Source organism: Rutidosis leptorrhynchoides, chromosome 7 (assembly GCF_046630445.1).
Source record: "Rutidosis leptorrhynchoides isolate AG116_Rl617_1_P2 chromosome 7, CSIRO_AGI_Rlap_v1, whole genome shotgun sequence".
NCBI classification, from domain to species: Eukaryota; Viridiplantae; Streptophyta; class Magnoliopsida; order Asterales; family Asteraceae; genus Rutidosis; species Rutidosis leptorrhynchoides.
In genome coordinates, this window is record NC_092339.1 from 28,138,084 (window position 1) to 28,156,388 (window position 18,305).

Genomic DNA, 18,305 nt, shown 5'->3' on the forward strand with positions numbered 1-18,305 from the left:
AACAATACAATAGTAATTAAATATCTACAACCGGTTCGAATAAATTTTATGCCCATGAAACTTACCTATATATCGATATACTTTAACTTAATTTTGTCATATAAAAAAATGTGTCTACTTTTCAACTTGTTGACATTTAGAGGGTCCCAGCTAGCTAGTAATATGATATGCAAAACAAAATGTTCTTACCATTGACTTGACATCAGTGGCGAAACTTGAACTCAAAAACAGGTGGGGCGGATGCGAAAATTTAATAAATTCTTCATTTCCAGCAGGGGTAAACACTAATAAAAACCTTATTTTTTAGTAAATTTTTTTTTTTTTTTGTGTAAAATTTTTTTATCCGTTAAATCCAGGTGGGGCGGATACCCCTTTGGGTTGCACTAAGATCCGCCGCTGCTTGACATAGGCTATATTTTGTAACAAGTGCATCATCCTTCATCTCTTGGTTTGCAACCATCTTTTTTCAGGTTTTATTTCATTTTTTAACTTCAACCTTGTAGATTTCAAATTTGGGCCGTATCATTTCAATTTGGGCCGTACCTTGAAGTCCTTAACGATGATTTGAATGATCATGAATTGTTGCAGTCTTGTCTTGAAACTTGAAAGCATATGTGTCTATATATAAACAAACTCATGACTGCTAATTAATTAATGAGTCTTAATTTAGTGATTTTTTTTAAAGTTTAAACTATGGTTATTATAGTATTTTTTTTTTGCATTATAGGAACATGGGAAACCTATGCTGTTTGGTTCAAGTTGATCAATCCACAGTTGCTATCAAGGAATCTTTTGGGAAGTTTGACGATGTTCTTCAACCAGGTTGTCATTGTGTTCCTTGGATTTTCGGAAAGAAGCTCGCTGGACATCTCACCTTGCGTCTTCGACAATTGGATGTCAAGTGTGAGACCAAAACAAAGGTATATATGTTGTCATTCTGATTATTTATATAAAAATTTGTTGTTTGTGTCTAGTTTTGTTTAAGTGATCATCAAGAGCTAATACAGCTGGTTAGAACGAATAATCTTTAAGTTTAATGTATAAGTTGGAGGCAGAGTTGAATAACATTAGTATTTGAATAAATCAGTTACTATATATTAAAATTACAAATTAAAGGTAATTTTATATGAACTAACATAAGTATTTTGTCTTTGATCAGGACAATGTATTCGTTAATGTTGTAGCTTCAATACAGTACCGTGCTCTGTCTGATAAGGCAAGTGATGCCTTTTATAAACTCAGCGACACAAGTAAACAAATCCAGGCTTATGTGTTTGATGGTAAAAACTCAAAACATGTCACTATATATACCTTTAGTTTAAGATCAGATCGTTTAACCTGATCACATATATTCTCCCACTTTTAGTTATAAGAGCTACTGTTCCAAAGCTTAATCTTGACGATGTTTTTGAGCAAAAGAATGAAGTTGCAAAGGCTGTTGAAGATGAACTCGAAAAGGTAACTTATCGAATCATTTGACACACGATCATTTGATATCAATGAAACCATTTTCCCCTTTACCCTAAGTATTTTATTTACTCGTATCAATTTATAGGCAATGTCTGCATATGGTTTTGAGATTGTGCAAACACTGATTGTTGACATAGAACCCGATGAGCGCGTAAAGAAAGCAATGAATGAGATTAATGCAGGTAACTAATTATACTTTCTCCGTTCCAAAATAACTGTACCGTTTGACTTTTCATAGTTTTCTTTTTAAATTTGACTTTAAATATATCTTTTATTTCTATATAATATTTGGTGAAAGTTATATGAATGAGTTCCGTTTTAAAATTTGTTTTCATTGATATAACTTTCGTTAAATATTTATAACACAAAATAAAATATTTAAAGTCGGAGTTGCGAGAAAAATAATTTTGGGACAAAGGGAGTACTTTCATCTTTATACAATCTATTAAGAATTGAGACATTTAGTATTAATAATATACTATTTAAAAGTGTACTTATTATATTATATGGATAATGGATATAGCTGCAAGAATGAGGTTAGCAGCTACCGAAAAAGCGGAAGCTGATAAAATTCTTCAAGTAAATAGAGCTGAGGGTGAGGCTGAAGCAAAGTACCTATCTGGTTTGGGTATTGCACGACAACGACAAGCCATTGTGGACGGATTGAGAGATAGTGTTTTGGGGTTCTCGGTTAATGTGCCTGGAACCACGGCTAAAGACGTAATGGACATGGTTCTAGTCACTCAATATTTTGACACCATGAAAGAAATTGGTTCTAGTCCCTCATGGACCTGGTGCTGTTCGTGATGTGGCTACTCAGATACGCGATGGACTTCTTCAGGGCCATGCTGCTAGTTAATCACTTGGTTGTTTACTTTGTTTAATTCCCACATACATTACAATTTGAAGTGATTTGTATTTTATGATTATGTTGTGATTGTGTTTGTTTTGGCTTAAAATATATATTATGTCTATATTGTATATTACTCAACTAAAAATGTTTTTAAAGATTGTGAAATATCTTAACTTGTTATCATAATATTATTATCACGGTGAACCTATAAATAATTTACTCTCAGCACTTTGTTAGCTTTATCCTGTTCGGTATGTTGTTTCAATGTTCTTTCAATGATTCAATCAAACCATAAAAACATCAAAACGAAGCCTGATACGGGTCCAACAACTAAGTTTGTGTGAGCCCAAATTGGCAGCCCAGTTTACTGCTACCTAGGTGTGATGACCCGAAAATTTCTGACCAAATTTAAACTTAATCTTTAACGTTTCCGACACGATAAGCAAAGTCCATGAAGTTGAATCTCAAAATTTTGAATTATTCAATTACCCTTCGATTGTTCTCAACGATTCGCGAACAATTATATGTAAATAGGTACATATACTATAACTTGAAAACATAACAAAATGTTAAGTAAATGATACTGTGCATTAAACTTATTGGTTTGATTATCTGATTGATATATTCAACTACGGAATTAAAAGATTATGCCAAACGATTGAATTAAAAGATATTTAATGAGTCCCTTAAGGATTATGATATTATTACGGGTCTCTGTTGTGAGGTCCACGTTGATTTGGGAAATCATTCATTCTTAACGGTATTCGGAATAAATGGTAAAGTGTTTGTTTAAATAACGTAATTTGGACACATACAATAATAAGGAATATTAACTGTTGGAATTAGATATATGAATAACTTGCGATATGTATTTTAAAACGTGTTTATTAATATTGAAAATATATATTTAACAATACGATAAAATATAATATTAACTTGGTCATAAAAACGAATTGTTATTATATATATATTAACAAATAGCGAGACGATGATTTATAGAAGTAAATGACCAAAATACTCGAAAGTTTAAGATATACTTTGAGTGGTATAGTTTAGGGATAATTTAAGGCTATATTTTGACAAATGTACGTGACACGAAACATAAAATGCAAGTTTTCTCAGCGTATGAAAGGACATTTGAAAAATCGGAATCGGGACATAAGTCGAGTGATGACGTACGACTTATCGGAACAAAAATTACAAGTCAACTATGCATGTGAATTTAATATAATATATAATTAATTATATAAATTAAATATATTATATATATAATATAAAATTATGTCGACAAACAAGAAGTTAAAAATTTGTGAGCTGTCCCAGGGTGCCATGCGATCGCATGGCCTTGAAGCACAAATCCCATGCGATCGCATGGGGTACTTTTTCAGAAAAGGTTCTATAAATTGCTCGACTTTTGGCTCAATTTTCACACTTCTTTCTCTAATCATATATTACTCCGTATTTATTTTATTTATTTATTTATTATTATTATTATTATTATTATTATTATTATTATTATTATTATTATTATTATTATTATTATTATTATTATTATTAATCTTATTATTATTAATATTATTAATTAGTATTATACATAAAATACTACGACGAGGTTATGAGCGTGTCACTTTCAAAATGGTTTTCAAGCTGGATAGAGCTAAGGAAATTATGGGTTATTGCCAAGGAGGTTATGGTTAATGTTCGGGGGTATAATTGTGAATCAAACCTAGTGTTTATCATCTCCGTTACGTCTACGTACTTTCCTACAATATTGAATCTCAATACTGATACGTAAGCATTCATATCTTATCTTTTATATATTAATTGTGTATCCATGTCTAGTGCTCGAGTATATATATTTATATATGCTTGTATGCTAAATTTCGTCGTTAAACAGTTTATAATGAATCGCGAATTAAATACATATATTACTGGTAAAAGGTATATGATATACATGTTTTTGGAAAGCTCGCGAAAAATCAATAACTTTTCATTTAGATATCGAATAATTTCGATGAACGGATTAAAAGATATGATCAACTGAATTATGATTGACGTTAATTGAAATTGCTTTTGAATCTGCAATTAAGATTTAAACAACTTGTTTACGAGATTTATAAATTGGATTTTTGAATATTACCAACCGAGTAAATGAATCCTTATATAAGGTACGTCTCGTTTTGTTAAACAACTATCAAAATTGACTTTTTGGAAACGACTTTGGATAACTTTTGTATGTCGATCTCGAGTATTAGGATTATGATACACTATGACCTGACCTAGCTTGATAGACATTTATTGACCAACATATGTTCTCTAGGTTGAGATCTACGGTTATTTGGTAATCCGAGTTTCTGTCACATTACGATGAACAACTTTATGTGCTGCTAAGGTGAGTTTCATTGCTCCCTTTTTAATTGCTTTTGCAATATATATTTTTGGGCTGAGAATACATGCAATTTATTTTAAACGCAATGGATACAAGTACATACTTAATTCTACACTGAGTTTGAACCGAAAATCCCTTAGCTTTGGTAACTAGTAGCTGCCAGTACATAGGATATGGACTGGTGGGCGCGAATAACAGTATATGGATCCATAGGGCTTGACATCCCCGTCCGAGCTAGAGCGCTAGCCTTTTAACAGACGTGTGTTATTTGAGTTTAGGACACGTTGGTTTGCGTGTATTAAAATGAATGGGGTATTTATCATTATAACGTTAAAGTTTAGTTACCAGGGTGCTCTGTTATGTAGAATCTATTAATAAACATTTCTGGATGAAACAACTGAAATCTTGTGATCCACTTTTATATACAGATTATGCGAAACACTAAAACTATGAACTCACCAACCTTTGTGTTGACACTTGTTAGCATGTTTATTCTCAGGTTCCCTAGAAGTCTTCCGCTGTTTGCTTATATGTTATACATCCTATGTGCATGGAGTCTTACATGGCATATTTTTCGAGGAAATGTTGCATTCACCAAATCATCACCATGTATCTTATTTTGACTGCATTGTCAACAGATGTACTATTGTAAACTATTATTACGGTGATTGTCTATATGTAGAAATCATCAGATGTCGAAAATCTTTGATTTAAATATACATTTATGGTGTGCCTTTTCAAAAGAATGCAATGATTACAAAACGTATCATATAGAGGTCAAATACCTCGCAATGAAATCGATGAATGACGTGTTCGTCCATATGGATTTGGAGCGATCGTCACAGTTGGTATCAGAGCGTTGGTCCTAGTGAACCAGGTCTTGCATGAGTGTGTCTAACTGATAGTTGTTAGGATGCATTAGTAAGTCTGGACTTCGACTGTGTCTGCATATCAAAAGTTTTGCTTATCATTTCTTGTCGGAAATTACCTGCTTATCATTCCTAGTCTAGACACGTCTTATTGCATTTCTTGCATGAATAGTATATAGACAAAATTCGTATCATGGCGTATCTGCTAATTCATATCTTAGCGTATATGTTACTGTAAACTTTATCTGACAGCTTTCGAAAGTTCCTCCGTAATTTACGGATCCCTTGTATTATATATAGGTATTCTATGTAATTAGAATATCATCCGATATCTAAAAATCATTTCATATCAAAAATCCTTTATCTAACCGTGTAAGATGAATTCCGCATCTAGGTCGAATTCCTCAGATTTCGACAGCTATTCCGATATGTATTTCCACTCGAGCTCCGAAAGCAGTGTAACCGGAATGAATCAACCAATTAGCCATCATCTATTCTGGATGAATTGGGGATGGGTTCGTAATCTACTTAATCAGTGGAGACAGGAAGAAGGCGATCCCTTCCATCCACCACATTCACCTCTTGGTGAAGAACCTGAAGCACTTACCGGCGAACCCGTTCGTAATTGGCTACGCTCAACCCTGACATCCAACGTGAATTGGCTACGCTCAACCCGACTACACTCCATCAAACATACGGTTTGGCTAAACTCATTGAAGACAAGTTAAACGTAGGCTTTGAGTCGCCTACTACTCCCTCTCATGACTCTCCCTACACTCCTAACAACAAAAATTCCCTCACCACATCCTCAAATACCCTTACCACTACACCACTGTCACCATCTCCATCCAAACAATCCACCCAAACCAACTCCCTCCCAGTTCGTCGTCGTACTCCGTCCGAAGTACAGTCGCGCCGTAGCCAAGGCTTGTGCTTCCGTTGTCCCAAGAAGTTTTACCCCGGTCACCGTTGCAACTCTCCACAATTCTTAGTTTTAGAGACATCAGAAGATATTGCTGTATCAAGTTCCAACCTTGAGGACAAGGTTGATTTTCAACTGGCGGGTATTGATACAGGTCCAACAACTAAGTTTGTGTGAGCCCAAATTGGCAGCCCAGTTTACTGCTACCTAGGCTAAATGGAAGCAGTCAAAAGTGTCTGTTGTTAAACGTGGGATTTAGGATAAACATCACATCCACGTTTCTAGGCACATACATGCATTATTCCTTTATTATCTCCATGTTCCTTTTATTCAGTTATCATTAGCTATGCACGTTTGATTTCAGTTACTGCATTTTAGTATTATAAATTGTAACTTGGTTATTTTAAATGACCATGAATGAAAAGTTTGGTGTTTGCCAAAGTCTCTCTTCTTAATCTTATTTTCTTGGGAGATTGACCATCTCGAATCGGTCTACTATCAAAGCCCAATATATATCAGCCCGAAAGAGGCCCAAATCATAACTTGTATGGAGTAATCCTAATAGATACACTTTTGATCGAGTATAATAACTGTAACATAACAAAGAAAACATTTTTATGCCATTTCAAACTCAGATGTTTTGCCATTATCCATTATGCAGAAATTATAGATATCATCTCTTAATCACAATCGCGTAATGAACATCGAGTAGAATTTAACTTGGGAAATTCGCCCAAATACACTTATTTTTAAAGTTTTATTATAAAATACACTTTCTGGAAAAAAAATTGTCTATTTACACCATTAGGTCGACCACATAATGGGTCGACTACCCCTTTACCGGGTCGACCAGTTTAGTTTTCAAGGTGGTCGACCAACATTCTTTATAGTTGTTGGTCGACTACTTCAATAAGATGGTCGACCCTCAGGTCGACCGACTTGTTGGCCAAAACTCGGTCGACTAGCTTTAGTCGACCATAGTAGCATTGTAGTCGACCAATAAGTACGTTGACTAAGCATAAAAGCACAATTGGATTGGATAAGATTTTTTGGATTTTAGATAAGGTTGTTAATAAACCACAAATTACAGACTTATAACATACCTAACTTATTAATAAACCACAAAGACTTAAATGCATGACAGTTAAACAGACAACATACATACAAACACACAAACCTAACATCCATGACCAATAAACACATTTAAAACACAACGAAGAAGCTAATCATCACTAAAATTATAAGTCAAGTTAAATTGTGTTGAGCATGAGTCTTCAAGTTTTCCCTTCCCCTTCCCCTTTCCCATCCCCTTCGGCTTTGCCTTCGTTTTTGACTCAGACTTAGACTTTTGTGTACCTTCAGATAGATCATAATGTGCGGTGCAAGTTGATCTAGTGTGTCCATATTCCAAGCAACGACTGCATTTTCTTTTAGATTTGAAATTATCTTTGTCTTCTCCTTGGGACGGTATACGAGCAGTATTCTTCGGTCTTCCTGATTGTCATTTTGTAACCAATGGCGGTCAGACGGTTTGTAGATTTCCTGGATCTATCCATTCAGAAATATGATCTAGTGGGTTAATGTCTTCCATGTATGCAGACTTGTAAGTTTCAGTGGTGAAATACTTCTGAACGTGTGTAGTAACGTCACGTAGGACAAAATACCTTGCTACTGCCATTACGTGTCCACAAGGTAGACCGGAAAACTGCCATTGTTTGCATGTGCAAGTTTTATCTTGTAGATTAATTTTACCGCCTTTTTTCATATCCATTACCTCAAACTTAACTTTTGATATCGGTTTCACATTCCAAGTTAGAGACTTACGATTTATTTTACCCAATTCACGCTCTGCATATGGTGTGACAGGTGTTGTTAAACCATCAGCAGTGTTTCGGTGTTCCCAAAACCATTGTTGAACTGAAGCTTTAAAGAATTCAAGAAGCATTGTAACAGGGAGTTTCCTCGCATGAACTGACAGTGCGTTCATGGACTCTGTGAGATGTCCCATTCTTATTGATTAAAAACGTTCCATATTAATTGATTTCGTTGCGAGGTTTTGACCTCTATATGAGACGTTTTTCAAAGACTGCATTCATTTTTAAAACAAACCATAACCTTTATTTCATAGATAAAGGTTTTAAAAAGCTTTACGTAGATTATCAAATAATGATAATCTAAAATATCCTGTTTACACACGACCATTACATAATGGTTTACAATACAAATATGTTACAACAAAATAAGTTTCTTGAATGCAGTTTTTACACAATATCATACAAGCATGGACTCCAAATCTCGTCCTTATTTAAGTATGCGGCAGCGGAAGCTCTTAATAATCACCTGAGAATAAACATGCTTAAAACGTCAACAAAAATGTTGGTGAGTTATAGGTTTAACCTATATATATCAAATCATAATAATAGACCACAAGATTTCATATTTCAATACATCCCATACATAGAGATAAAAATCATTCATATGGTGAACACCTGGTAACTGACATTAACAAGATGCATATATAAGAATATCCCCATCATTCCGGGACACCCTTCGGATATGATATAAATTTCGAAGTACTAAAACATCCGGTACTTTGGATGGGGTTTGTTAGGTCCAATAGATCTATCTTTAGGATTCGTGTCAATTAGGGTGTCTGTTCCCTAATTCTTAGATTACCAGACTTAATAAAAAGGGGCATATTTGATTTCGATAATTCAACCATAGAATGTAGTTTCAAGTACTTGTGTCTATTTTGTAAATCATTTATAAAACCTGCATGTATTCTCATCCCAAAAATATTAGATTTTAAAAGTGGGACTATAACTCACTTTCACAGATTTTTACTTCGTCGGGAAGTAAGGCTTGGCCACTGGTTGATTCACGAACCTATAACAATATATACATATATATCAAAGTATGTTCAAAATATATTTACAACACTTTTAATATATTTTGATGTTTTAAGTTTATTAAGTCAGCTGTCCTCGTTAGTAACCTACAACTAGTTGTCCACAGTTAGATGTACAGAAATAAATCGATAAATATTATCTTGAATCAATCCACGACCAAGTGTATACGTATCTCAGTATTGATCACAACTCAAACTATATATATTTTGGAATTAACCTCAACCCTGTATAGCTAACTCCAACATTCACATATAGAGTGTTTATGGTTGTTCCGAAATATATATAGATGTGTCGACATGATAGGTCAAAACATTGTATACGTGTCTATGGTATCTCAAGATTACATAATATACAATACAAGTTGATTAAGTTATGGTTGGAATAGATTTGTTACCAATTTTCACGTAGCTAAAATGAGAAAAATTATCCAATCTTGTTTTACCCATAACTTCTTCATTTTAAATCCGTTTTGAGTGAATCAAATTGCTATGGTTTCATATTGAACTCTATTTTATGAATATAAACAGAAAAAGTATAGGTTTATAGTCAGAAAAATAAGTTACAAGTCGTTTTTGTAAAGGTAGTCATTTCAGTAGAAAGAACGACGTCTAGATGACCATTTTAGAAAACATACTTCCACTTTGAGTTTAACCATAATTTTTGGATATAGTTTCATGTTCATAATAAAAATCATTTTCTCAGAATAAAAACTTTTAAATCAAAGTTTATCATAGTTTTTAATTAACTAACCCAAAACAGCCCGCGGTGTTACTACGACGGCGTAAATCCGGTTTTACGGTGTTTTTCATGTTTCCAGGTTTTAAATCATTAAGTTAGCATATCATATAGATATAGAACATGTGTTTAGTTGATTTTAAAAGTCAAGTTAGAAGGATTAACTTTTGTTTGCGAACAAGTTTAGAATTAACTAAACTATGTTCTAGTGATTACAAGTTTAAACCTTCGAATAAGATAGCTTTATATGTATGAATCGAATGATGTTATGAACATCATTACTACCTTAAGTTCCTTGGATAAACCTACTGGAAAAGAGAAAAATGGATCTAGCTTCAACGGATCCTTGGATGGCTCGAAGTTCTTGAAGCAGAATCATGACACGAAAACAAGTTCAAGTAAGATCATCACTTGAAATAAGATTGTTATAGTTATAGAAATTGAACCAAAGTTTGAATATGATTATTACCTTGTATTAGAATGATAACCTACTGTAAGAAACAAAGATTTCTTGAGGTTGGATGATCACCTTACAAGATTGGAAGTGAGCTAGCAAACTTGAAAGTATTCTTGATTTTATGTAACTAGAACTTGTAGAATATATGAAGAACACTTAGAACTTGAAGATAGAACTTGAGAGAGATCAATTAGATGAAGAAAATTGAAGAATGAAAGTGTTTGTATGTGTTTTTGGTCGTTGGTGTATGGATTAGATATAAAGGATATGTAATTTTGTTTTCATGTAAATAAGTCATGAATGATTACTCATATTTTTGTAACTTTATGAGATATTTCATGCTAGTTGCCAAATGATGGTTCCCACATGTGTTAGGTGACTCACATGGGCTGCTAAGAGCTGATCATTGGAGTGTATATACCAATAGTACATACATCTAAAAGCTGTGTATTGTACGAGTACGAATACGGGTGCATACGAGTAGAATTGTTGATGAAACTGAACGAGGATGTAATTGTAAGCATTTTTGTTAAGTAGAAGTATTTTTATAAGTGTATTGAAGTCTTTCAAAAGTGTATAAACACATATTAAAACACTACATGTATATACATTTTAACTGAGTCGTTAAGTCATCGTTAGTCGTTACATGTAAGTGTTGTTTTGAAACCTTTAGGTTAACGATCTTGTTAAATGTTGTTAATCCAATGTTTATAATATCAAATAAGATTCTAAATTATTATATTATCATGATATTATCATGTATGAATATCTCTTAATATGATATATATACATTAAATGTCTTTACAACGATAATCGTTACATATATGTCTCGTTTAAAAATCATTAAGTTAGTAGTCTTGTTTTTACATATGTAGTACATTGTTAATATACTTAATGATATGTTTACTTATCATAGTATCATGTTAACTATATATATATATATATATATATATATATATATATATATATATATTTATATATATATATATATATATATATATATATATATATATATATATATATATATATATATATATATATATATATATATATATATATGTCATCATATAGTTTTTACAAGTTTTAACGTTCGTGAATCACCGGTCAACTTGGATGGTCAATTGTCTATATGAAACATATTTCAATTAATAAAGTCTTAACAAGTTTGATTGCTTAACATGTTGGAAACATTTAATCATTTAAATATCAATCTCAATTGATATATATAAACATGGAAAAGTTCGGGTCACTACAGTACCTACCCGTTAAATAAATTTCGTCCCGAAATTTTAAGCTGTTGAAGGTGTTGATGAATCTTCTAGAAATAGATGCGGGTATTTCTTCTTCATCTGATCTTCACGCTCACAGGTGAACTCGGGTCCTCTACGAGCATTCCATCGAACCTTAACAATTGGTATCTTGTTTTGCTTAAGTCTTTTAACCTCACGATCCATTATTTCGACGGGTTCTTCGATGAATTGAAGTTTTTCGTTGATTTGGATTTCATCTAACGGAATAGTGAGATCTTCTTTAGGAAAACATTTCTTCAAATTCGAGACGTGGAAAGTGTTATGTACAGTCGCGAGTTGTTGAGGTAACTCAAGTCGGTAAGCTACTGGTCCGACACGATCAATAATCTTGAATGGTTCAATATACCTTGGATTTAATTTCCCTCGTTTACCAAATCGAACAACGCCTTTCCAAGGTGCAACTTTAAGCATGACCATCTCTCCAATTTCAAATTCTATATCTTTTCTTTTAATGTCAGCATAGTTCTTTTGTCGACTTTGGGCGGTTTTCAACCGTTGTTGAATTTGGATGATCTTCTCGGTAGTTTCTTGTATAATCTCCGGACCCGTAATCTGTCTATCCCCCACTTCACTCCAACTAATCGGAGACCTGCACTTTCTAACATAAAGTGCTTCAAACGGCGCCATCTCAATGCTTGAATGGTAGCTGTTGTTGTAGGAAAATTCTGCTAACGGTAGATGTCGATCCCAACTGTTTCTGAAATCAATAACACATGCTCGTAGCATGTCTTCAAGCATTTGTATCGTCCTTTCACTCTGCCCATCAGTTTGTGGATGATAGGCAGTACTCATGTCTAGACGAGTTCCTAATGCTTGTTGTAATGTCTGCCAGAATCTTGAAATAAATCTGCCATCCCTATCAGAGATAATAGAGATTGGTATTCCATGTCTGGAGACGACTTCCTTCAAATACAGTCGTGCTAACTTCTCCATCTTGTCATCTTCTCTTATTGGCAGGAAGTGTGCTGATTTGGTGAGACGATCAACTATTACCCAAATAGTATCAAAACCACTTGAGTCCTTGGCAATTTAGTGATGAAATCCATGGTAATGTTTTCCCATTTCCATTCCGGGATTTCGGGTTGTTGAAGTAGACCTGATGGTTTCTGATGCTCAGCTTTGACCTTAGAACACGTCAAACATTCTCCTATGTATTTAGCAACATCGGCTTTCATACCCGGCCACCAAAAATGTTTCTTGAGATCCTTGTACATCTTCCCCGTTCCAGGATGTATTGAGTATCTGGTTTTATGAGCTTCTCTAAGTACCATTTCTCTCATATCTCCAAATTTTGGTACCCAAATCCTTTCAGCCCTATACCGGGTTCCGTCTTCCCGAATATTACGATGCTTCTCCGATCCTTTGGGTATTTCATCCTTTAAATTTCCCTTTTTTAAAACTCCTTGTTGCACCTCCTTTATTTGAGTAGTAAGGTTATTATGAATCATTATATTCATAGATTTTACTCGAATGGGTTCTCTGTCCTTCCTGCTAAAGGCATCGACTACCACATTTGCCGTCCCCGGGTGGTAACGAATCTCAAAGTCGTAATCATTCAATAATTCAATCCACCTACGCTGCCTCATATTCAGTTGTTTATGATTAAATATGTGTTGAAGACTTTTGTGGTCGGTATATGTAATACTTTTGACCCCATATAAGTAGTGCCTCCAAGTCTTTAATGCAAAAACAACCGCGCCTAATTCCAAATCATGCGTCGTATAATTTTGTTCGTGAATCTTCAATTGTCTAGACGCATAAGCAATCACCTTCGTTCGTTGCATTAATACACAACCGAGACCTTGCTTTGATGCGTCACAATAAATCACAAAATCATCATTCCCTTCAGGCAATGACAATATAGGTGCCGTAGTTAGCTTTTTCTTCAATAACTGAAACGCTTTCTCTTGTTCATCATTCCATTGAAATTTCTTCCCTTTATGCGTTAATGCAGTAAAGGGTTTTGCTATTCTGGAAAAGTCTTGGATGAACCTTCTGTAGTAACCAGCTAGTCCTAAAAACTGGCGTATGTGTTTCAGAGTTTTCGGGGTTTCCCACTTTTCAACAGTTTCTATCTTTGCCGGATCCACCTTAATACCTTCTTTGTTCACTATGTGACCGAGGAATTGAACTTCTTCCAACCAAAATTCACACTTTGAAAACTTAGCGTACAATTCTTCCTTCCTCAATACTTCTAACACCTTTCTCAAATGTTCACCGTGTTCTTGGTCATTCTTTAAGTAAATAAGTATGTCATCAATGAAAACAATGACAAACTTGTCAAGGTATGGTCCACACACTCGGTTCATAAGGTCTATGAACACAGCTGGTGCATTAGTTAAACCAAACGGCATGACCATAAACTCGTAATGACCGTAACGTGTTCTGAAAGCAGTCTTTGGAATATCATCTTCTTTCACCCGCATTTGATGATACCCGGAACGTAAGTCAATCTTTGAATAAACAGACGAGCCTTGTAGTTGATCAAATAAGTATCGATTCTCGGTAGTGGGTAGCGGTTCTTGATGGTAAGTTTGTTCAACTCTCGGTAGTCGATACACAACCTGAATGTACCATCTTTCTTCTTGACAAACAAAACAAGAGCTCCCCACGGTGATGTGCTTGGTTGAATGAAACCACGCTCTAAAAGTTCTTGTAATTGGCTTTGCAGTTCTTTCATCTCGCTGGGTGCGAGTCTGTAAGGAGCACGAGCTATTGGTGCAGCTCCTGGTACAAGATCTATTTGAAATTCAACGGATCGATGTGGGGGTAATCCCGGTAATTCTTTCGGAAATACATCGGGAAATTCTTTTGCAATGGGAACATCATTGATGCTCTTTTCTTTAGTTTGTACTTTCTCGACGTGTGCTAGAACAGCATAGCAACCTTTTCTTATTAGTTTTTGTGCCTTCAAATTACTAATAAGATGTAGCTTCGTGTTGCCCTTTTCTCCGTACACCATTAAGGGTTTTCCTTTTTCTCGTATAATGCGAATTGCATTTTTGTAACAAACGATCTCTGCTTTCACTTCTTTCAACCAGTCCATACCGATTATCACATCAAAACTCCCTAACTCTACTGGTATCAAATCAATCTTAAATGTTTCGCTAACCAGTTTAATTTCTCGATTCCGACATATATTATCTGCTGAAATTAATTTACCATTTGCTAATTTGAGTAACAATTTACTATCCAAAGGCGTCAATGGACAACTTAATTTAGCACAAAAATCTCTACTCATATAGCTTCTATCCGCACCCGAATCAAATAAAACGTAAGCAGATTTATTGTCAATAAGAAACGTACCCGTAACAAGCTCCGGGTCTTCCTGTGCCTCTGCCGCATTAATATTGAAAACTCTTCCGCAGCCTTGTCCATTCGTGTTCTCCTGGTTCGGGCAATTTCTAATAATGTGGCCCGGTTTTCCACATTTATAACAAACTACATTGGCATAACTTGATCCGACACTACTTGCTCCGCCATTACTCGTTCTGACACCATTTGTTCCTTTCGTTCTATTAACCCCTGGTCCGTAGACCTCACACTTCGCCGCGCTATGACCATTTCTTTTACACTTGTTACAAAATTTGGTGCAGAACCTCGAGTGATACTTTTCACACCTTTGGCATAGCTGCTTCTGATTGTTGTTGTTGTTGCGGTTATTATTGTTGTTGGGATGATTGTTGTAGTTGTTGTTGTTGTTGTTGTTGTTGTTGTTGTTGTTGTTGTTGTTGTTGGGCCGTTTGTTGTAGTTGCGATTGATGTTGCGATTGTTGGGATAATTGTTGCGATTATTGTTGTAATTGCTGTTGTTGTTGTATTGGTGATTCTTATCACCGTTTTCCTCCCACTTTCTTTTGACTTGCTTCACATTGGCCTCTTCAGCAGTCTGTTCTTTAATTCTTTCTTCAATCTGGTTCACTAGTTTGTGAGCCATTCTACATGCCTGTTGTATGGAGGCGGGCTCGTGTGAACTTATATCTTCTTGGATTCTTTCCGGTAATCCTTTCACAAACGCGTCGATCTTCTCTTCCTCATCTTCGAATGCTCCCGGACACAATAGGCACAATTCTGTGAATCGTCTTTCGTACGTGATAATATCAAATCCTTGGGTTCGTAACCCTCTAAGTTCTGTCTTGAGCTTATTGACCTCGGTTCTGGGACGGTACTTCTCGTTCATCAAGTGCTTGAATGCTGACCACGGTAGTGCGTACGCATCGTCTTGTCCCACTTGCTCTAGATAGGTATTCCACCATGTTAACGCAGAACCTGTGAAGGTATGCGTAGCGTACTTCACTTTGTCCTCTTCAGTACACTTACTTATGGCAAACACCGATTCGACCTTCTCGGTCCACCGTTTCAATCCGATCGGTCCTTCGGTTCCATCAAATTCCAAAGGTTTGCAGGCAGTGAATTCTTTGTAGGTGCATCCTACACGATTTCCTGTACTGCTAGATCCAAGGTTATTGTTGGTATGTAGCGCAGCCTGTACTGCGGCTGTGTTTGAAGCTAGAAAAGTACGGAATTCCTCTTCATTCATATTCAGGGTGTGTCGAGTAGTCGGTGCCATTTCCTTCAAAATAGTCAAATGGAACAAGTTAATCATACAGAATATTAAGAGTAGTTAATAGTATTTCGTAGCATAATATGAACTCATTTATAAAAGCTTTTTCTTCATATTAGCGTTTTATAAGTTTAAATTCGGGTAGTACATACCCGTTAAGTTCATACTTAGTAGCTAATATACAATTCAACTACTACAATTCTAGCTAGTACACAAGTCGTTCAGCAAAGGCAATAAAGACACGTAATTCATACGTCCAGAAACAAGTCATGCATTCTGGTTTTACTAGGATTACTTCCCATCCTTGGTCTTGTGGAACATAACCGTTATGGCCGTTGATAAGACAGCGTGTTGTAACGTCGTCAAAGGGACGAGGGTTACGTAATGTCCAACAGTCCCGTAACAATCTAAAAACCTCATTTCTTACCCCAATTACCGACTCCGTCACTTGTGGAAACGTTTTGTTTAATAGTTGTAGCCCGATGTTCTTGTTCTCACTTTGGTGAGAAGCGAACATTACTAATCCGTAAGCATAACATGCTTCTTTATGTTGCATGTTAGCCGCTTTTTCTAAATCACGAAGTCCAATATTCGGATATATTGAGTCAAAATAATTTCTTAACCCATTGCGTAAAATAGCATTTGGGTTCCCCGCAATATATGCGTCAAAGTAAACACATCGTAACTTATGGATTTCCCAATGTGATATCCCCCATCTTTCGAACGAAAGCCTTTTATAAACCAAGGCATTCTTGGAACGTTCTTCGAATGTCTTACAAACTGATCTCGCCTTAAATAGTTGTGCCGAAGAATTCTGACCGACTCTAGACAAGATTTCATCAATCATGTCTCCTGGTAGGTCTCTTAAAATATTGGGTTGTCTATCCATTTTGTGTTTTTATACTGTAAAATAGACAAGAGTTAGATTCATAAAAAAAATACTTATTAATACAAGCAATTTTTACATATATCATAAAGCATAAGCACACTATATTACATATATTACACCACACGAATACAACTATCTTATTCCGACTCGCTTGTTTCTTCTTCTTCGGTTTTGGTTCGTTTTGCCAAGTTTCTAGGGATATATGATGTTCCCCTAATACGAGCCGTCGTTTTCCACATTGGTTTAGAAAAACCTGGTGGTTTAGAGGTTCCCGGGTCATTGTTACAACTTAAGGACTTCGGGGGTTGACGATACATATAAAGTTCATCGGGGTTGGAATTAGATTTCTCTATTTTTATGCCCTTTCCCTTATTATTTTCTTTTGCCTTTTTAAATTCAGTTGGGGTAATTTCTATAACATCATCGGAATTCTCGTCGGAATCATTGGAGAATTGGTAATCCTCCTAATATTTTGCTTCCTTGGCGGAAACACCATTGACCATAATTAACCTTGGTCGGTTGGTTGAGGATTTTCTTTTACTTAACCGTTTTATTATTTCCCCCACCGGTTCTATTTCTTCATCCGGTTCCGATTCTTCTTCCGGTTCCGATTCTTCTTCCGGTTCCGACTCTTCTTCCGGTTCCTCTACGGGAACTTGTGAATCAGTCCACGAATCATTCCAATTTACATTTGACTCTTCATTATTATTAGGTGAGTCAATGGGACTTGTTCTAGAGGTAGAAATCTATCACATAATATCAAACGCGTTAAGAGATTAATATATCACATAATATTCACATGTTAAAAATATATAGTTTCCAACAAAATTTGTTAAGCAATCATTTTTCAAGTAAACACGGTCGAAGTCCAGACTCACTAATGCATCCTAACAAACTCGATAAGACACACTAATGCAAAATTCTGGTTCTCTAAGACC

The 18,305-nt window shown here is 35.1% G+C and overlaps 1 protein-coding gene and 1 pseudogene across 1 annotated transcript; one reads left to right on the forward strand and one right to left on the reverse strand.

The window, feature by feature from the left end:
• The first annotated feature begins 731 nt into the window (after positions 1-731).
• Positions 732-2,329, forward strand: LOC139857900 (hypersensitive-induced response protein-like protein 1; annotated as a pseudogene).
• Positions 2,330-8,025: 5,696 nt separating this feature from the next.
• On the reverse strand, positions 8,026-8,511 carry LOC139859064 (uncharacterized). The gene has a single exon (XM_071847881.1). It carries the CDS (start codon positions 8,509-8,511, stop codon positions 8,026-8,028), a length of 486 nt encoding a protein of 161 aa, XP_071703982.1.
• Positions 8,512-18,305: the final 9,794 nt, after the last annotated feature.

What these genes read in the sequence shown, in the direction of transcription:
- LOC139859064 (XM_071847881.1), bottom strand. Translation starts at nt 8,511, where the DNA reads ATGGGACATCTCACAGAGTCCATGAACGCACTGTCAGTTCATGCGAGG.